This window comes from Leptidea sinapis, chromosome 11 (genome assembly GCF_905404315.1).
Source record: "Leptidea sinapis chromosome 11, ilLepSina1.1, whole genome shotgun sequence".
Classification (NCBI taxonomy): Eukaryota; Metazoa; Arthropoda; class Insecta; order Lepidoptera; family Pieridae; genus Leptidea; species Leptidea sinapis.
Window position 1 is genome coordinate 11,627,513 of NC_066275.1, and position 22,338 is coordinate 11,649,850.

The window sequence follows — 22,338 nt, forward strand, 5'->3', positions numbered from 1 at the left end:
AAAAACTCCTGCAAGGAACACAGGCCGCTCACAATAATCAATTTCTTCACCAATAACGTTTGCCAGAGCCTATGAACCTGTAGTGGATAGTGGCAATAAATATTTTGTAATAAATAATTTAATATCCCTCATGGCTGCATTTGGTGAAATATAAATGGCAATTAGAATTAATTTCTTCTGATTACTTTCGCTGTGGTTGACTATGCATTCTACAGCAACCTTGTTGGAAGTCGCATTAGAAGATTCACTTCAATAAATATACTTATACTTCCCATTATTTTATCCAGATGGTGGACATGCTATCGTTATTTTGTGTCGTGTCTTGCGAAAGTGGAATTTGGTGGCAGGAATCAGGTAGGATAGCTCTTCGGAAAACTCCCCGTAATAAATACTGTCGAAGACATACAATGAAGCGACGTCCCTATGCAACGTAGTTGATTAATTTTATTTAAGTAAATAATAATATTTAAATGTAACTCTTTTTAAAGTATTCAAACGTGTGTAATTATTTCAACTTTGTTTTTTCATAAAATTTTGCGTAAAGGTTATATTTTTAATATTATTTTATTTAACCAGACATGTCGTGACCTTTCCAGATCACGTTTTCAGGGGAACTGCGGTTGAAATGAGTCAAGATACTAATTGTCATAGTTGTCATTATATAGTTTAACACCATTTGTTACCTCAGAGGTGGTATTTACTGTAGACACATGGTTTTTGGCATTATTTGCGGACAGTGTCCTCTTCTTTCTTAATATGACGTGTTGTTTTTAGTTTAGCCCATCCAAGTCTAAGCCTGAGTTTATGGTCTGCCTTGAGCCGTCAAAGTGTCAGATAACGGCTCATCAAACTTAGCCCGCCAAAAAAAAATTTTTTCTATTTTTGAATTTTCAATATCGCATATCGTTAGTTCGTAGTTTGTTCTTAATTGTTCGCTATAAATAATTGTTTGTTCTTTTGTTGTTTATTTAAAAACAATTAATTAAAAACATACCCTTTAATTAGCCCCCGCATTAACAGGGGGTTAATGGGAGGAAACGCCTACTATTTGGTTCTGGCACTCGCCGGCCGCTGCCGCGGCACGCTACGCTCGGCTCGTGCGTTGTTTTAACTGTTCTAACATAACCTAACCAAACCAATTTTAATTAATTGCAATTTTTTTTTAAATAAATAAATCGAGAACAAACAAATCTTTATAGAGAACAATCAAGAACAAATGGCAAACTAACGATGTAATAAAAAAAAATTAAAAAATTAATCTGGGGGGCTAATTTTCTTGAGCTTGTTATCTGTATAACAGGTATATATGACTGACAAGTGACGGATGAATTATCTATGGATAACAGTTATCTGTCCCTTGTCAGTTCTGTCACTAGCAGTAGCACTAGCAGCCAGCATAGTTTATGATTATGACATTATAATTCATAATGTCATAAACTATGCTATTGTCTAAGTGAATCATACAGAATTATTATTTTCATACATATTTTATTTTGTTAAATCATTATCAGAATTCATATCATTCACCACCCGACCAAACGTAAAAGTTCGAAATTTTACTCATATCAATTAGCTTGCTCTCTTTCTATCTTTAATATCATTTACTTCTCAACTCTTGCCACACGATACTAAATCGAACCCAAGCCAATTACTGCCAACTAGATTACTCCTGAACTGATAAGTAGGCACCACAGAATGGTAGGCACGTTCAAGCAAACTGCATAATTTAATTTCGAAGCTCAATGCATCCCTTGTTATCTGATATTGTGAAATTCCATGGGTGGTGATGGTGGTTACATTGAATCAGGTTAGGTACTTGCCTGTTTGCCCTCCTCTTATATATTGATTATTAAACAATATCGGATCCTGCGTGACTTGCTGCTCCACCTACAATTTACATTTTTTTTCACGTACATAATATAAGCTTGTTGGAAAAAAAATCAAATGAAAATATTGTTATTATGAGTCGTTAATATTTAATTTCCCTACAGAATCAATATTTTTCAGGTTTTTACATTAAACACATACAATTAATATAACTTCAAATACAATGGAAGAATTAGAAGGCTGGGAAGAATTATCAAACATATCACCAGATCCACCGGATATGCGTGATATATGTAAAGAGTGCGAGTAAGTGTAAGCTTTCAAATAAATCATACAATATTTTTTTTATTTTTTATCTCAACAGATGTTTTGACTTTCAGGAGGCCTTCAGCTGTGTGCTGGTGCACAGCTCTACCACCACACAGACTTAAACCTCTTAGCACAGTCATACTTTTACAACACCCTGCAGAAGAAAAAAGGTCTTTGCGCACAGCTCCTATGCTAAAACTTGGTTTAGATAATGATAAGTGTCTTATATATAGGGGAAAGAAGTTTCCTCAGTCTAAGCATGAAAATTTAGAAAAAATATTACTTCAAGAAAACACTGTCCTTTTATACCCAAGTAAAACATCCATCAATATTAAAGACTTGCCTAAAAGTGATGTGAAAAGTTACAATTTAGTTATCATTGATGGAACATGGCCACAAGCTAAGGCTATATATGCCTCAAGTCCAATACTCCATTCAATTAAACAAGTAAAACTTATTACTACTAATGTTAGCAATTATATTATAAGAACGCAACCTACAGAAGGCTGTTTGAGTACACTTGAAACAGCTGCAGAGGCATTATCACAGTTAGAAAATAATAATATTTATAGTGAACTGTTAATAGAACCTCTGCATATGCTGTGCAAATTTCAGTTAGAAAATGGAGCAGTAACGCATCAATCAAAGGAGTTCTTGTTAAAAACTAGGACATACCCTAAATTAATTGGCAAAAGACTGTCAAAGCTGTTAAGACAAACAGAAACAGATTTATTGAGTGTTAATAAAACTTGACTGCATATTTTTTTGTTATAACTTGCTTACAAATTAATTTCTTTGATATTAGTTTATATTTAAAACTGTAGGTTAAAATAAAAGTTTTATTTATACATGTCCATCGTTGCAAAATTTTGTGCTTTTTTTCTCTATATAACTTATTATAGTAGTCTATATATATAATCAAAATGGTTTTGTTTGAGGCTCAATCACACCTAAACAAATGATCGTATTGAAATGAAACTACCACTAATCAATGCTAAATTTATCCTAGATGGTTTCTGGCTATTTTTCGAATTCCAAAGATCCTTTCTTTTAAAATTTAACCATCAAAATGGGCGGGAACGGCTAGTTTTATATAATTGTTAAAAATTAACTTTATTACATAGGTACATACTACAAATTCAATTCTTAATTAATTGAAAATTTATACTTTGTACTAATTTAATATTTCTAGTAAAATTGTATATTATGTTGTAAAATTTTAGTATTTGGTTTGAAGCAGTGAAAAATATCTTTGTACAATCTATGTAGTTTGGCCACAGGCCATCCATATTTTTTCTAATGCCACAATAAGTTGTAATAGAAATAAGAATAATATAAAAATATATCTATTTTTAAAGACTTTAGTCTTTCAATACTTAACAGTTCTTAATATCCAAACGCTGTGAGTTATCTCGAGAATTTGGCACAACACGTGTTGAATTGATTAAAAAACTAATCATTGCGGAATTTACACTCAATAAATCCCACATCTGGATAATTTTATGGATTTCCGTAAAATAACGCCATTATATAAACCAATAAAAGTTCATAATAATTATGTGCAAATTGCAACATTAAATATCTATGTTCATATTATAATCGTAAGATCAAAGATGTGTGGTAAATTCACTGCAAAATGCTATTATGTGAAGCATCCTGCAATGCAGGCCTTAGTGTTTTGAAAATATTATTATAAGATATTGTTATGCCGTTTGAATCATTTTCTGAAATATAAAGATATACAATAAAATGTGAAGCTTGCAGTGAATATCTAGTATAAAAAAAATATTTCTCCCAAATTATAGTCTAGTCAATAAGTTAGGTACTAGTAAAAGCAATGGCGTTCTTTCTATACATAATACATATAGACAATGCACCTCATACCATGAACGTAGTGTTTAAATTCTCTTTGCTCATACAAAATCAAAGTCGAAATATGGCACATGCCACAAATGACATCTTAATATGTAACTAATAACCTTCGACTGCTATGTCTATACATTTCTGCGTTTCCTACAGTTTTTTAAAATTTTATTGGTCTATAGGCAGCAATCGCAGCAGCAGTATACACTATTTCAGATTCAGCTACATATTTTGAATTTACAACCCGATTTTGACAGAGACCTCAGTGGAGTAGCAGGTAGGGTTTTTTTTAAACCAGACGAAAAAGAGGGTATCTATAAGTTTAATGTTCGTCAGTCTGTCCCTATTTTACGATCAACATCTGTTCAGTCGGAGATTCATCAGCTCATTGCCAACGACTTACGGTATTCCACAAAAAGAGGGAAAGTAGTCCACCCTATAATAATCCTTTATATATTGATACCACTATTACCTATTGCTCTGGTATTTATTGATCCATCAAGTAATAGTGGAGTCGATCCCTTCTTTATTATCATAACTAATGTTATTAATGCGAATACCTGGTTAAATAGGTACATATTGTTCCGAAACTTTTGTGTAACAGGTGACCTGCTCACGTTTGTTGTGGATAAGATCTACAGAGAACAAAGTCATGGACAGCTGCTGGCGAGTCTAAAAAGTCAAATGGGTACCTAAAATCAATTGTATTGCACTGAAGTCTGACGCGCGGCGGCCCTTGCCGACCAGTAGGGATTTGCGAGCGAGCAGTGACGCACGCTTTGTTTGTCATCTACTTTAATCTAGCCGACCGATTTTTTTCAAAATGGAGAAACATAAAAAAAAAAAAAAGCATATAAAGGTCATTGCGATCCAAATTATTTTTTTTAAGCTTCGTTAAGACGCTGAATCAATCTATTTTAAAGTGATGATTATTATAAAGTTACCATTCATGATAGCTACCTATTTAAATGCACTATGTACCATATCTTATATTATGTAGGTCTTCCAACGCATACATTACTATCTGCAACTAATGTAGGTTAAACAACGATAGAATATTTACTTAAAATAACGATTATGGATACATAATTAGTAATTAATTAATAGGTATATTAATATTACGAAAACACTGAGCTATTTAGCTGTAGGTACAGTTTTAGGTAATGAAGCAAAGACCCTTACATCGTCAGAAGTAAGAGTCACGTGACAGAAATAGAGGCCACTTTTTCTTCTTCTCTTGAATAAAAATTTAAGATAATAGCGGCTGTGCGATCTGAATTGCACCTTATTGTATTGACGCAAGAGTCCCTATTTCTATAATTGAGTTTGAGGAGCCTTCTGTAGGTACTTGTACTATTATATATTTTTTGCTCTTACTCAATGACGTTATATACATCTCACATGTGTCCAGAGACAACTGAAAAGATGATTCTCTGGATTCATGCGTACGAATACCCTGGACCTTTATGTTGAGCAGGAAGTCAGTATGGCAGCAGTGACACGTAGACACTCGGGCTTATGTTAGAAACAGGAGTAACATTTCCATTCTCTGAGATAGAGCGCTATGGAATACTAGCTGACCCAGCAAACGTTGTTTTGCCGATATTAAAATCGCGATAAAAAAGTAACTGTTGATCGTAGATGGGGGAAAATGTGAAGTTGCATGTATTTTTTAATACTGACTCATAATCAAACAAATTTAAAAAAAAATCAAAAAAATAAAAATTGGCGTGGACCACCCTTAACATTTAGGGGGATGAAAAATAGATGTTGTCCGATTCTTAGACCTACCCAATATGCACTCAAAAGTTCATGAGAATCGGTCTATGGTTATTAACTTTGGATGATTTTAGAAATGCTTTAACTTTGGATGCAGTGTTGCGTATATTAAAACGACACTCTTCGTGAAATATCTCAGCAAGAGTAATTTATTGAATTCAAATTGAAGTTGACATTTTATAGAGGAAAGGGGTGAGGGGAACAGTAATTTTAAAACGTCAAAGTAATTCCTTAGAACTAATGTTGCCACTCGACAAATAGTGTTTTTGAAGTCGGTTTTTTTTGTTTATAACCCGATGGCAGAAGTTAAAAAATGTTCATGTTAAAGGAGAATGCCCATTTGCGCCTAAGTTTTTCTCATGCGTCAAAATGAAATTAATACCTATAGTAATTATTTACTCAATTTTTACTATAATCGCTTGAGCAGGGGATTCAATTTAAAATAAAATAACAAATTATATAGATTAACCTGTAAATGGCGGTGACGGAAATAAACCCTTCAATTTTTTTGAGAGTTGCGGTTTAGCAAATGATTATAATTGAGGTACTATTGACATTTCTTGTTTCGAATCGATGTTTTTGAATTTAAATCCATTTTGAAACCAGTGTCGTAACCGTCTTTTAAGTAATCTAAACAAAGTGAAAATCTTAATTTTTATCTATAAAAGCCCTTTATGGATAAGACTTCCTTTTCCACTTTATGTGGAGTCGGCAGGCCAATTGTGACTGAAAGGGATGAGACGAGAAGTACGTTCAGCTGATGGTAATTGATACGCCCTGCCCGTTTCAATGCAATTCCGCTCAGGATTCATGAAAAACCCAAAAATTCTAAGTGGCACTACAATTGCGCTCGTTGCCTTGAGACATAAGGTATTAAGTCTCATTTAGCCAATAATTTCATTAGCTACGGAGCCCTTCAGACCGAAACACAATGATGCTTTGACATTACAGTTACATTCACGGCGCCCAAAAAGGCGCCCTTGTGGTATCCATAATCTAGCCGGCTTCCTAGCAGTCTCTCGCAATTACCTGTACATTTCAGTTTAAATTCATTGTATGCTTGGATTGTATTGAACCATTCTGTAATTGTGTTCAAAGAGGATGTAAGTAAAACTTACTTAATAAGTGGTGGGAGTGCCTAAGTAAAATTTGAAATTTAGTTTAGTATGAAACGTGTAGTGAGACTTGACATAATATATTTGAAATAGTAATTACAATTGGGCGACGAAGTATATTTCAGCTAAGTTTGAAAGCGAGCAGTTGCTAAAACGTAGTGGATTTTGGCTATCTCCGTTTTTTACAAGATTTAACCGTCATTTGTCAATCTATCAATGACTGCACGTTTCATACAATCGAGTGAATTACTTTTTTCTTAGAGAGTTTTGTTAGGTTGATTGTTTTGAGAAATTAAAGCTTATTATTATTAACATGAGATAAGCATGATATGGTTTTCATAAACTCAACAAATATAGCCCATTGGTAGACCAAGTAAGGTAAGATAGATCTTATAGATATAATATTATCCCACTGACGTTAGTAGATTGGCAGTGCAAATCATCGAGTGGGATCAAAATTTGATTGCTTGTGTCACTGTGAAATGTGAGTTGTTGGGTTACTTATGCCTTGCAAGTGTTGGGTTACTAATGCTGGAAATGTATCGATACCGATCAAAATAACGACACATATAATATTATGATCTTCATGATAAGTTAGTGACGTGAAGATATTTTGATCACTATTGATTTATGAACTACTGACAAAAGCCATATTTGTTTCGCTAACAATAAACGGAAATGGTCTGGTATATTTGGTCTGTCTGTTGACTTATGTTCGATCTTCAGTGCCATTAAATTAATTAAGAAAATTTCAAATGACAACTAAGTATTGACATTTGACAATTGACATATCGTTTTGACTTTGTCGGATTTTGCATGTTGTTTTTGTCTCCTTTTCTTTTCGCTGTCAATTTTGTGAAACATGGCAGAGGTTAGTTTACTGGAATAATTTTTAAAAATCTCGTTATATCTTTTGAATCATTAGGATAAATATCAGTTTATTACGTGTTATTTAAAATATGGTGCTCGGTGATGAAATTTCAAGTGATATTTGTAATGGTGGTGATAGTATGATGTTTACCTTTTCAGGTCGTAGAACCAATCAAGCAGAAGCGTACCTTCAGGAAGTTTACCTTCCGGGGCGTAGACTTAGATCAGCTTCTGGATATGCCAAAGTAAGTTTTATGTAAATACCATTTTTCAAAAAATGTTTACAAAGTCTGCACTGAATGTATTTCCCCCAAATAATAAGAGAGATGTTGAGAATCGAGTTGTTATGATTTAACCTCTAAAATTTCACTGCTATTTTCCAGTGAGCAACTTATGGAGCTGATGCATGCACGCGCCCGCCGGCGATTTGCCAGGGGTCTCAAACGTAAACCCATGGCGCTAGTAAAGAAACTTCGCCGTGCTAAGAAGGAAGCTCCACCAAATGAAAAACCTGAAATTGTGAAGACTCATTTACGGAACATGATCATTGTGCCAGAAATGGTTGGATCTATTGTGGGAATTTACAATGGAAAAACTTTTAATCAGGTGATTTTGGAACGCCTCTTCATTGATTAGATTAAAATATTAAATTTCTTTTTTTATAAGGCCAAGTAACATTGGTGATGTTTATAAAATTCACTGGTAATCTGTCCTTTTAGTAGAATTAATAAATTTGCTTCAAATCACTTATCCATTTATCAAGGATTTCATGTGAAAATACATCATTAACTGATGAATGTGTACGCTCTTGCAATTTTCAGTTATAAAATTTTAATATGGTCAAAAGTTACTACACAAAATAGGCACATAATAGACATAATTTTGTCAAACACCATGTAGGTGAAAAGTTATGTACATGGGGATGTAACATGTGACTGATTAATATTATAATGGTCAACAATGTTTTATATCTTTTACATGGTTCACACTTTACTAATTTTTTGTATTGTAATTTAGTATATTACATTAATAAAATTTACATGCATGAAAAAACAACTTAAATCTTAGTAGAAGGGATAGAATCAGCAATAATTTGCTCAGTTGGCAAGCATATTAACCTCGGAATATGTTGGAGTGGGGTGGTGTATTAGAGTGGAATGAATTCAGACAGCTCACTTATTCTTTGTGTCTCTTAGGATATCTACACTAAGATGCTTCCCCTGCAGGTACAAAACTTATACTAAAAATAATTATTACAGGTGGAAATTAAACCAGAGATGATTGGACATTACCTTGGAGAGTTCTCTGTCACATACAAACCTGTAAAGCACGGTAGACCCGGTATTGGAGCCACTCACAGCTCCAGGTTCATTCCACTGAAGTGAAAGGTTTACTGGGTCTTAGGTTAAGTCGTAAATATTGTTTATCAGATGTACAATAAAGTATATTTGTGAACAAAAAATGTTTTTATTTGTAATCAGCTGACTACTGTTTCGCTTATTTCGTTTCTTTGAATTCATGAGAACCATAGTGGTAGTTTACTAACATTAATAATAGTTAAAATTATGATTTTATACAATTTGTTATTTTTTTTTTAATGATAACCCTCACTTTTGGGATTAATTACACAAATAAAATTTTAAAATAAAATTTATGAATAATGTGAGAGATGCTTAGAGTATCAAATTTAGATTGTTGGTGTTTTATATTCATGAGTCTTTATATTGCTTTAAATAATAAACTGGAAATTTTTTCTTTTCAACAAACTAGAGGCAAACATTACTAATTGTATTATGCATACAATAAGTAAAAAGTTTGCGAGTATAATTGCGCATATATACCTACAGGCGCTTTAAAATGGCGAACAGTTGTGAATTAGCAGTAAAAAATAATTTTATTATTAGTAGGCTTTTAATTCAGGCAATGTCCATCTCGTCACCGGTAGTACATACACCCCGTATTGCAGTGCAAAGGTAAGTTTACTAAGAGTAACAATATAAAACAAAACAGTAAAATTAATAATTTACCTTTTATTATCGGCATAGTTATCGTTGTTGTCATTTCAGCATTCTGCACATTAAAACCTTCAGACATATCCTTAGATTTCGTCGATGACAAGTGTATATAAAACTTTGCTGTATACGCTAGTAGCCTCAAACCAGAAACACTGAAGATTTACCAGTGGGAGGCTCATTTGCACAGGAAGCCGGCTAGATTATGGGTACCACAACGGCGCCTATTTCTGCCGTGAAGCAGTAATGTGTATACATCACTATGTTTCGGTCTGAAGGGCGCCGTAGCTAGTGCAATTACTGGGCAAATGAGACTTAACATCTTATGTCTCAAGGTGACGTGCGCAATTGTAGTGCCGCTCAGAATTTTTGGGTTTTTCAAGAATCCTGAGCGGAGACTTTATTGAGCGCCCTTCTTAAATACTTTACAGGCTTTTGCTGATAGAGATTGAATTCACAACGAGTAAATTCGTTAATAAGTGAACCGCCAATTTAGAAGTTTATTCATAATTTGAATACAATTACTAGAATCGACTGCCTGGTATTTAGATAACTATGCACTAGACAAAAATATCGACATGGTCGTGTGAATATTTATACTTTTACGTATAAGCTAATGCTAAAATTATGCAATTATTGTATTATAAACATTGGAATTACGATTGTCTTCTGAATAAGACATAGGGGAGAGAGCAGGTAGGATTCGTACACTTTTTACCCTAAGGCTTTTAAAATGTTATATTATAGGTAATTGAAAATATATATTTTAATACTGCTATATTACTAGTAGATCTGGCTATAATAATACATAGCTGTATGTTGATACGAAGTATTATAACCAAGTTGTGGTGCTTTTTCCAAAAAATGGAAATTGTACGAATGCAACCCCACGCGTGTGTCACTACGTGTACGGTGTGGGGCACATTCGTACATAGTGGTGAGCCTCCGTACAACGTGATAAAAATGCCATTTATACTCAACGTAAGCTTTATTGAGATCAAAATTAACTCAGAATTGGCACTAATGACAGCAATAATAAACAATATTGTTATTTTACACTTTAGTAGTTATAACTATAAAACAGTTGAACTAGTAAAACAATTTTAATAAAGTTTCTTATTACCTCAATGAATCAATCAATATTACTTATATACTCATTGGTATTTATTAATGAAAACTACGAATTGGCACACAAACAACAAATAATGGATCTTTTATTGCACATGCAGTGTACTGTATTATGTGTACTGTACACACACAAGATTTCCAGGTACTCTGGTTTGATACTTGAAACTTTGTATTCAGTGGGGCTATATTATCTTACCACCTGTACAAATAATGTAGAACTGTATTTTTCTTTTCGAATTTAACTGGCAGAAAGCATTCTTTTATATTTTCCGTCGTAACACGATTTTCATTGTAAATATCAAGCTCTTCAGACATTCTATTCTAAGGAAGAACAAGAATTTTCTCTTCTTACTTATATGAGTCTCGTCCTCACTATCAGTCTACAGTTTTGTTTCTTTAGTTTAGATTTGATATTTGTCTCTGCTAGCAAGTGTAAAGCGCGTTTCATCTCCCTGGTACTTTGTTTCCTCTCATGCTCGTCTTCTTCAGGTCCGTCTCTTAATTTTCCTGTTCCAATCTGTTCTTTTCATGAGCAGGTATAATATATTCTTGAATTTCCTGGCAATATTCCTTCCATGTTTCCCATGCATTTCTGTGTAATTTAGGGTCAGATAATTTCTGGCGTTATTAATCCTATAGCTTTTGAAATTAAGACAATGTGACCAAAAACGTTGGTATTAAACACGTTCAAAGGATGTATCTTTAAGAGCCCGCGCAGACAGAGAGCGGTCAGAGTTCTGCCTTTTAGTGACCGTTGACCGCCCAAGAGTTCCAACGCACACAAGCGGCGTGCAAATTCTCGCGTTCTAGTTTCGTTTGGGTCTTTCCACATGCAACATGTCACTCGAAAGTTCGTCATCCGATGAAGAATTATTGATCTTGTGGAGCTCAGCAGCTTCTAAGAAGAAAAGAAAGTATTGGGTGCACCCAATTAACACAACGCGAGAAGAACAAGGCGAATTCAGTAATATTTTTCAGGATTTACTTAAAGATGAACAAAGATTCTATATTTATTTTCGAATGTCGATTAATAAACCCCTTTCCCTAACCAATTCAATTAACTTTTCCGTTATTCCAAACTCAGACAACGCGGCGTTCTCTGTCATGGCGGGAAAATAACTCTTGGAACGCTACGTTCCGCTTTGACCGCCGCGGTCAGACCGCCCGCTGTATGCGTTGTTGTTATAGACTCAGTATATTCTAATGAACGCCGAACACAGAACTCGGAACTCCTGCGCGGGCTCTACACTACGAAAAATAACTTACGCAGCGTGACAACACGTAACGTCTCGTTCCAACGAAACTCATAGTTGTACTACCACGCCGCTGCGCCCGAGGTTAGTTTATACGCATAAACGGAGGAGTCACGCACATAAATACAAACGCATCAATGTGTTGGATAGTAAAAATATAACCACTGTACGAATGCTCCCTCTGTACGTATCCTACCTGCTCCCACCTACCGCCCTCAAGACTGCCCACAAGTAATTTGATGGTTAAATACCGTCACTACCAAATATACCGCGTTCCTCCAATATTGTTCCAATATGATTAAATGAAGTGATCACTTTGACATTTCGGAGAAAACGGAATAGATCTCACATAAAAATACTTAAGTTTTTCAGTAAGTATAATTTTAACAACTCGCCATTCCTATTACAAACAGATTATAAACGAATCGGTTTGGATATGACAGATATTTTTCGCCAAGATTTGGTTACAATTATTTATAATAATACCGGCCACAAATAATAAAAGCTTAGAGAGGCCGGAATATATAGGGTTTTAACCCTATATATTCCGGCCTCTCTAAGCATTGAATGTCGCTTGTTCACTGGGCGATTTAAACGCGCCCGTATCTATATAATATACGTGCACGGACTAGTAAAAAAAGAAGGACTCCGCGCCGTAATAATAGCAAGTGAAGCTTTACCTTTATGCTAGTGTGTGTGCGGTTACGGGGTATACCAGTTACACAATTTTTTCTGCCATAAATAATCATATATCCACAAATACTTCGATATTGTTGTTTTAACACTTTTTCATAACGCACGACGGCATTTTTAAAATATTTTATAGCGACGCAAACTGATCTGTCACAGACGATGGCAAATCTCATAATGGCTGTAGATCGGCATGTATTAGTGTAAGTATATGCGTGGGGCTAAGTATTTACACGTTTACCGGCCTCACTGTTATATAAATTGACACGAGGTCCTTATTTTTTTTCTCGTCCGTGTATACGTGTAGCAAAAGAATGCTTATAGTTTCGGTGTATTTAGTGAATTTATCTGAAAACCAGTGAAACTATTTTATTTTACACAGACCTTTCTTTCGGCAGAAGTTGAATTGTTTTTCAAGATTTCAATTTTGAAAAAAAAAATGTTTTTATTTTTTATATTTTGGAATAAAGAGGATTTTCAAGGAAAACAATTGCTTTCATTTAGAAGTGTTTATGGTTTTATAATCAACTTTATTTGTTCTACGACATCTCAGTGCCTTTCGCCAAGAAACTTTATTCTTAACTTATATCTACATTTATGTTTCGGAAACAGGAATCATCCATTTTCTAGGTACGACGAAAACATTTTTTTGACGATAATATGGCATTGTATCCACAACATTATTTTGAAATTGAGTATTCCTATGAATAGACCAATAATATCGATCGTTTGCTTGACCTACTAGACCTTTTAATGCATCAATGAGAAACATTTGTTCGTCTTGCTCCATCTCTTTTTTTAGAATTGGCAAATTCGCGGTACAAACCCATAGGTAGAACAATCCGACTGTAAAGAAAAAAAAATTATGTATTTAATATTTATGAAAAAATAATTGATAGTAATTGTAAATCTTAAACTACTTAACAGAAAAGGTTATGCGGAAGAAAAAGTAAAATTCTTTTTAAGTTATCTCCTATCGAAGCGTTAGGGAAAAATTACCAGAGTGAACACCCTGACGTTAAACAAGTAGTCAACTAGACCGTTTGTATCATACTTCAGCTACCTCTTGCAACTCATGTCTGCTGAATCACAACCAATGGACGAGAATTAAATAAATTTCAGTGAGTATATATAATTTGTCAAATAAAACAAAATTTTCATTTCTTTCTAGTTGTATAAAAATATTTTAATGATATATATGTTTTCTTTTGTTACGCCAAAGAAGTACCTACCTATAACTTGCATGCGTACTTTGGAACTATCTATGTCATTGATGTGAGGAGAGGTGGCTTGGCAAGCTTGACTTCTTTTCCTAAGTTTTGGGAAATAACTAGGACTGCAAGGGGGTTTGGATGAGGGTTTGTCATATTGTCTTACCATCGTCTAGTAAGCAGTGCAGAGACTCTGCACATGCACAGTCCCCACTAGAACAAGGTACCTTGTCTCAGTAAAAATTAATTGAGGCCAAATCATGAATACATATACATTCCGATTTTAATTACTTTAATTTCTTAAACTGTTCCAACTAAAAGCTGCAGACATAAATAAAAAACAAACAACTTACGTAAAGTAAAACCAGCTGCTACGCTGACTCCTATCAAAAGGCCAATGTCCATGGTATTTTGTTTGAGGATTAACAGCACAGTGATGACTAGAGTGGTTAAAGCAATGAGTCTCAAACATTCTAGTAAAATATATGGTGCCAGAAGGATATTATTTAGCTGAAAATATTAAAATTATTGATGTAGATAGGTTCGTGGCGCTTAATTTCCTTGGAAGCTTATTTCTATCAACCTGTATAAGAACATCATTAAATTCTGATGAATATTCGTTTAACAACAGAACTGAGCAAATAATTCTTGCCTTAGGTATACCATAGCATCAGTGTCTTTAAGGATATCTGCTGTCACCAGTCGCCGTCTCGGCAATTTTGTGGAGAGGGACGTGTACTCTAAGGCTGTGCTTATTTTCTCAGAACTGCGTCCGGATCTGTGCGTGTTTCGTAGAATGCTATACGATGGTGGTGGTGGTGACCTTGGTCATCCAGAGTCGAGTCGGACGCGAAGAGGGAGCCCAGAAGATCAACTTTCTCTATCGCGTCATGGGCCAACGAGTCATCGTCTCTGTGTTTCCTTGGGCAACCTTGGCGAGTGACCCTAACGCACGAGTTCCCGAGGGTTGGCGAATTGCTTGTTGCTTCAACTTCGCGTCAGCAATCATCAGCAACTATGAAAAACCTGGAGGCATGATTGTAGTGTTTTTTAAGATCGCTGGAATTTTTATCCTTAGATAGCGCATTACCCAAGCCTGATAGCACTCCTGCTTTTGGTGAGAGGCTCTTTTGCAGCAGCGGTCAATCCAAGGTTGTGACCTGCCATGGATAGGCATCGTGGAGGATGGAATGGAGAGTTGCATACCTTGTAGTACCACATCAAAAACAATAATTAAGAAACCTCTAAAACAAGCTCTGACTCAGTTCCCATGGAAACAGTGCGTTAATCTTTAGATTCGTGTCCAGACAGATTAATGGCGTGAATTAATTCCAAAAGTAGCCATTTGAAATATAAATCTTTTTAATTCTTTTTAATTCATTACTGAGCCTTTAATAACTGAATACAAATAGGTTTCATAAACATTACACTATCAAATAAATGCATTTTGATTTATAACAGAACTTATGTCTAGACAGTATTATATATAAAAACGTAATTTATTTATTTATAATTTAATAAGGAGAACATCTGTCGATAAAATACTTTTAGCACATATCCACTCATATTAATTTTCTCAAAACATATAATTAATTATACATAGCTTAGCCATTACGAAGGGAGTTGTCATCCATTATATAATTATTAGTAAGTCATTTGTTAAAATTTAAAATTGAGTTTACTAACCGTATAAGCTCCATAGATGAATAATACACAGGTGAAAATATAAACTGCCAAAGCCGCTATTATATATCCACAATATTTTTCTGGTTCTGTTAAAACATAACAAAAAATTATTACTCAGTACAAATATTTAAAATCAAATAAAAGAATCACTTTAATTCAGTCAAGAAACGACTCTAGCTATAATGAGAGGAAGTGGCATGAAACTTATATTATTACTGTTTTTTACAGTTTCATCGATTTTCAAATCATTTAAATTACAATCAATGTTAAGTGATGCAAAAATACTCAAACGTTAAGCTTTACATAAGTAAGTTAAAAAAATGTAAATTAATTAAAAAATCACATAAGTTTTTGAATACAGTAGCTGCGTCAACGCACACACGCTGTACATAAAGGTATTATGCAAGCATTATAGTAATTATTGTGAAGATTAATAGAAACAAATATACATTAGGTATCTTTAATTCATCCAGGACTATTATAAACCCATACAACTTGTACAACTATGAAAATCTCAAACAAAAGTTGCACGCATTCAACGTATTAAAATGTACTGGCAAGTAAAATACAACGTTCCAATTTAAAAATACGAATTCTGTTCGATTCGAGCGTTTGCGCGCAGTTTGTATTAACTTTTCTTTATATAAGAGGGGGCAAACGGGCAAGAGGCTCACGGGATGGGGAGAGGTGAGGCAACCGCTAATGGACATACGCAACAACAGGTGTCAAGAGATGCGTTGCCGGCCTTTAAGGTGGGAGTATGCCAGGGGCGTGCATTGATTTTCTGGTAAGGTAGGCACTGTGGATCTAACTAGTCGTAGTTGAGCTTTGGAATAAGCACAGATTGTCTACCGTAGGTATTTAGTGTCTAGTGTGAGGAAAAATTTTATGAGTGGATGTTGAATAAAAGTTTGGTAATAAAATAAGGGAACCAAATTAAACTAAATTAACTTAAATTAAATAACACAAGTGCTATATTTATTCAGGTTCATAACGAGATAGACACTGCGTAATTGCCTATATTATATGCACGCCCCTGGAGTATGTTTTTTTCTTGAAGGTCCCTAAGTCATATCGGTTCGGCAAAACCGCAGCCGGTAAATTATTCCCGAAATGGATCTGCGAGGCAATAAAATTTCCAAGTGACGGAATTGAACGTCGCTCGATATATCGACACCAAGTATGCCAATACAGTTTGTGACAGGTGGAGGATCTCAAATAGAGGGGATACGACAAAGGGAAACTATTTAGCGGTGAACGCGCAAACTTGTATCTTCTTGGGGTTGAATTGGACTAAATTTTGTTAACTGTTTATGTATTGTGCAATAAATAAATAAATATCTTAGGGTTTTTCGTACTTTTAAACAATTGTTGATGTCGAATCGCATTGGCATTTTGTAAAAAAACTTATATTATAATATGGCAGACAAAATTATAATTATCGCTGATATTATCAGTTATAGTAGTAACTAACTTCAAGAAGGCTGTACTCAATATCACGTGTCGGAACGGTTTGGTGTCAGTCGTTCCACTGAAAGCAACTGGTTCTTTGAAAAGAAGGCCGTGATCAGGAAGAAGACTATGTTCTGAGCCCAAGGATGATCGATATATTGTGAGCCAAGCTTTACGAAATCGGAAGTTTACCTACAATAACATCAAAAACAATCTTGGAGATAACTTCATGAATCTTCACGGCTCCAAAAGCAACAATATTTTTTATACATTATATTGCCGTAATAATTTGATTGACTTTTAGGTAGTCTACTATTTTCATTTCATCTTATTTAGTAGAACTCTAAAAATAAGTACTTACTCAGATTATTAAGTCGTAGAAGAATACGCAATTTTTTTAACTTTTATGTGCACATTATCTTGTTTTGGATTAGTTTTTTTTAGTGAATCTGAAGTACACTCACTAATTTGTCTGAATATCTGTTACGTGTTGCTCATATGAGACAGTGACGTGTAAATGTAACAATCGAAGTCAGGGAGCCCCTATCACAACAGAGGAAATCTACCTGAGACTTGCGAAGAGCGCAAAAATAGAAAGATCGCTTGGGCCATGTTGCAATGCAGCAATGAACGTTAGTGCAATTCAGATAGCATCCTCGTATTCGACTACGACAATTATTTAATTGACCATAACGACGTTACGGTAGGTGACTCAAATATCCGGGTACCATATAAAAGATTCAGCCAAGTATCGTTAATTTGCTCGTAAGAATTGAATAGTTCCGTTACTTTGTCATGGATCCCGAATATAATATAATAATAGAGCGTAATCAAAACTTAACCAAACTCTCATCAAACTTATGTTAAAGTAAATCATTTCCAATAAAAAAAAATCATCGATATCGGTTGACGTGATATTGCGTTATTCGTACATTTGTCGCGCAGATACTTAATGCAAATTTAAGACTTAACTTAAATAATATGGTTTTCTCATGAATTGCATTGTCAGAACTGGAGCAAATGGAAAGCACCAGCTTACAAATAAAATAGAATCATCAATAGAAGTTCACCCAGTCAAAGGTTCTGAGGTAACAAACTTTTATGAAGTCTGTTAAAAATATATTTAATTTATGTATTTATTACCTTTAAAAGTATTTAGTATTTCTTTCATATGAACAAGTTCTATATTGGTTATCCATGATGTAAATTGATCTTTCACAAGATTTGGTTTATTCTTCACAACTTCTATGGTTGCAAGTGAAACGATAGCTTGTATCTGAAAAAATAAGATTTTCTGTACCAATGACTGTTGATTGATAACTACAGCACCATTTTTGCGTAAACATAAAATATAATTTTACGTTAACATAGTTAAATTAATTAGGTCTGTATTCCAGTATATTTATAAAAAAATCCCGCGCGTTTAAAGAACTTAAGACGGGTGGCCATCTTAGTGACGTCAAGCAAATACTTCAAAAATCATCAATCGAAACTAATGACGTCACATTAACGTTAATATGAATAGGCTACTTACTTTAATACAAATTTCTTACCTACTAAAACTAAAATAATATTATTATTAAGATAAATGACGGAACCATCAGGTAGCGCTAAGTGCTTTATCTACGGAAAAAATGACCTACTATAAGATTTTCAGGTGTTATTTTCTATTTTTTTCGTTACGCGAATGAGAAGGATTCTATGAGGGTAGACCTGACCCAATAAGACCTGTTAAGGAAAAGGTGGCGAGTGAAATAGACAAACTCATGATTTATTTTAATTATAACTAATGGTTTATATTATTTATTTATTGTATAAATCAGTCTTCCCAGTCTTCGTGAGAAATGTGTTAAAGGGCCTCTTGGTACGCAATCACTGTCTTTTCGGGGCTTGTGGCTTCTCCTCAGTTAAGACGCTATAGTGAATCCATTGTAAATAAATCATTTGAAGCTGACGATTCAAAGCTATCCAATTGATGCTATTGAATGAATAATTTTAGAATTTAGCGTATATTATAATTTTACGAAATTAAAAATGAGATGGTGCAAGATCCGTACAGTGGATGCGCTAACAGCTCTATATTTGAGACCTCCAAAAGCTCATTTGTTGGCTTACGGCCGTTCCCAATATACTATCTAGAAATAGAGATAAATTACTATCTTCTACTGTCAGTAATTAGCTGTCAATAATCTGAAGCTGTCCCAATATACCCGATAAGTCATTCTTATCGCCTTATATTGGGACGCGTGTAGTAGTATTTACATCCTCTTTGCACAATGTACAAACAAATGTCAATCACACAAACTTAAATGCAACCTACTCTCAGAGTGTTTCATTCAAAATAATGTGTTTTTTATATTAGGTATATTACAAATGACTAGTCCAGAAGCTTTACAATATGGCCCACGTAGTACACTGGCCTTCAAAAGTAAGTATCACACTTTTAAAATTGGGATAACGTTTTAAGTTCACAAGATATACTTTCGAAATAAAAAGGTCTCCAAAGAGAATTTAATTTTGTACATAAAAACTTTATAGTCGGTAACCTTCTTTTAAGAATTGGCTGAAAAAAAACTTCAAAAACAAAACCATTCCTTTTTCAAAGTGGACGTTTCCGAATTACAATTTTACCATTCACATTTTTCTTTCTGTTTTAAATTTTTTTCAAGATCGAAGGGTCTTGTTTTAAAAATTTATGCTAAAAAGCACATAACATTTATTTATCATGCCTCTTTCAGTTGAAGAATGTGCTAGGATCATGACTTTTCTGGAACTAGGCATCAGTACGCGTCGCACTGCAAGAATGGTGGGTGTGACGGTACGAACGGTCCAGAAGGTAAAGCGAAGGTACGAAGAGACTGGACACCATCTGAGGAGACCTTGTAATGGCAGACCCAGGTGTACCAGTGCCCGAGAAGATCGTTATATTATTTCTACTGTGTTAAGAAATCGCCACCAAAATGCAGTTGAAGTCCAGCAACAGCTACTTCAGACCCGGAGACTACATTAGTGACAGTACAGTGAGAAGAAGACTTGCTGAAGCAAATTTGAAACCCCGAAGACCAGCGAGTGGCCCAAAACTCGAGAGACAGCATCGAGTAGCGAGACTGCGATACGCCCGTGAACACATGCAGTGGGATGAAGAAGAATGGTCAAGAATTTTGTTTGCAGATGAGTCTCGATTCTCCCTTTACACTTCTGATGGAAGGCGAAGTGTTAACAGACGACCTGGTGAGCGATACCTTCAAGCCTGCATCTCAGAAAGAGTCCAATACGGTGGAGGCAGTGTACATGTATGGGCTGGCATATCTTCAGAAGGTCGCACAGAGTTAGAAGCCATAGACAATGGCACCCTCACTGGGCAAAGATATGCTCAAGAGATTCTCAAGGAGTATGCAGGGCTGTATTTAGCAAATATGGGTATTGGATCGATGCTGATGCATGATAATGCCCGGCCACACACGGCTCATATCGTACAAGAGTATATTCAGATATTCAGAAGGTCGGTAACAGCGTGATGGCTTGGCTATCAAGAAGTCCTGATCTCAACCCGATTGAACACGCCTGGGATGAGCTTGGGAGGCTAGTCAGAAATTGCAGACCACCACCTACTACCCTCAGGGCAATCCTAACATCGGCTCCGAAACCTATTGTTCAGTATGCCAAACCGGCTCGAAGCTGTAAACAGAGCTCGAGGAGGCAATACCAGTTATTAAAAATTAAATAACATGTAATACATTTTAATTGAATTTTTTTACACTAAACTAAAAATGTCTATTTTCATTGTTTTATCTTTTTTGAGTTAAAAATGTTACTAATGTATAATTTTAGTTTCTAAGAATTAAAGCCTATAAAATTTGCAACAAAACGTTTTTAATCTTAAATCTCTACCTTATATAGTTACGAAAAAAAATTAATTTGAAAAGTGTGATACTTACTTTTGCAGGCCAGTGTATAATTTTTAACAATAAAATGTTGTTGTACAAGTGAAGATATTTTATGTTAGAAGATATAAAATAATTACTTACTAGGGAAAAACATGCAATAAGAATACCACCGAGGCGCAAAGAAAACCAAAAACAGCAGCTGTATACAAACGCCATTGTTGTCGCTGCAAAATAATGATTAATAAAACATTATAAGTTTAATTTTGTGTTTAAAAACAACTGCCCGTAACTTCTGGAATCACTCTTTCGGAGATTCTTAAAATTTTAAACATTCTCCTTTTATCCTATCCCTTCCCTAGATACAATGTACGTGAATTCATATTCGCACTTGAGTTGTTAAGACGCACATAATTCGAAACACTCATACCAAAGAAAAAACTCATATCGCATTTTTGTTTTATGTAGGTAGGAAGAAATGGGCAAAAGACTCACGTAATGGAAAGTGGAGATGCAACCACAACACTAGGGGTCAAAAGATGTCGTAACGGCCTTCTAGTTGGGAGTACGCTCTACGCTTAGGACGCCAACTGGTATCGGTTTGGGAAAACTGTAGCCGGCATTTTATTCCACAAAGTGGCTGTGCGAGACAATTATTTTCTCGCAAAACGCGCGATCGCTGAATGCCAGTCGTCAACATAATGGGGATACTACTTTTTACGTTGTGTTTGGTTTTTGAATTCGACTAATGATCTCAAGCTGAACAACTCCTCTGAACACTCCTCGTGATATATGCGGAAAAAGATTCAGACAGAACTCATGACTCAAGCCGATCGGAGATGACTTGATTCGCTTCGTTGTAAGCGGACAAATGGAAGAAGTTGGTACAGGGAAGTGCCCGCCCAGGTGAGAAAGTGTAGTCGCGAATAAAATTTGTGGCTTACATAATTACAGGTGTCTTAAAGTGAAGTACTATCGCGCGTTACTGATTACCTACGCCAAGGTTTTTATTTAAAGGCAGTTAGTTAGAATAAGGATGCAGACTAGTTCTAACACACCTTATTGTCTATAAAAAGAACCTAGTCTAAAACTTATTATCCGGCATTAACTCAATATGCGAATACTCATACCACACTCGCCGAATTTTTGTTGGTAGCCAATTATTTAATTAATTCGAACATTACGAAAACTCACTGAATGATTATATGGTCTATTATATAACTGTTATTAGAGCTATTTAACATACGTTATAATATGTC

The 22,338-nt window shown here is 34.7% G+C and overlaps 3 protein-coding genes across 7 annotated transcripts in view; 2 read left to right on the top strand and 1 right to left on the bottom strand.

Annotated features, from left to right (window-relative positions):
• LOC126966874 (tRNA-uridine aminocarboxypropyltransferase 2) overlaps window positions 1-3,495 on the top strand; it is a 42,892-nt gene extending 39,397 nt beyond the window's left edge. The window contains exons 1-3 of one of the 5 annotated variants that reach the window (XM_050811157.1): window positions 1,420-1,812; window positions 2,008-2,133; window positions 2,208-3,495. In XM_050811157.1, coding sequence (XP_050667114.1) covers window positions 2,051-2,133; window positions 2,208-2,889 — 765 coding nt within the window. In that variant the 5' untranslated portion in view covers window positions 1,420-1,812; window positions 2,008-2,050 and the 3' untranslated portion in view covers window positions 2,890-3,495. Of the gene's footprint in view, window positions 1-1,419; window positions 1,813-2,007; window positions 2,134-2,207 lie in introns of those variants that run through there. The other 4 variants (XM_050811156.1, XM_050811158.1, XM_050811159.1 and 1 more) reach the window with 4 other exon arrangements.
• Window positions 3,496-7,682: 4,187 nt separating this feature from the next.
• Window positions 7,683-9,225, top strand: LOC126966891 (uncharacterized). Its single transcript, XM_050811181.1, has 4 exons — window positions 7,683-7,764; window positions 7,923-8,008; window positions 8,147-8,369; window positions 9,023-9,225. Exons 1-4 carry the CDS (start codon window positions 7,756-7,758, stop codon window positions 9,146-9,148), a joined length of 444 nt encoding a protein of 147 aa, XP_050667138.1. The 5' UTR covers window positions 7,683-7,755; the 3' UTR covers window positions 9,149-9,225.
• Window positions 9,226-13,112: 3,887 nt separating this feature from the next.
• LOC126966976 (uncharacterized) lies at window positions 13,113-18,366 on the bottom strand. Its single transcript, XM_050811294.1, has 4 exons — window positions 18,339-18,366; window positions 15,744-15,829; window positions 14,411-14,567; window positions 13,113-13,692 (listed from the first exon to the last, which is right to left on the bottom strand). Exons 1-4 carry the CDS (start codon window positions 18,364-18,366, stop codon window positions 13,442-13,444), a joined length of 522 nt encoding a protein of 173 aa, XP_050667251.1. The 3' UTR covers window positions 13,113-13,441.
• Between the last annotated feature and the right edge of the window lie 3,972 nt (window positions 18,367-22,338).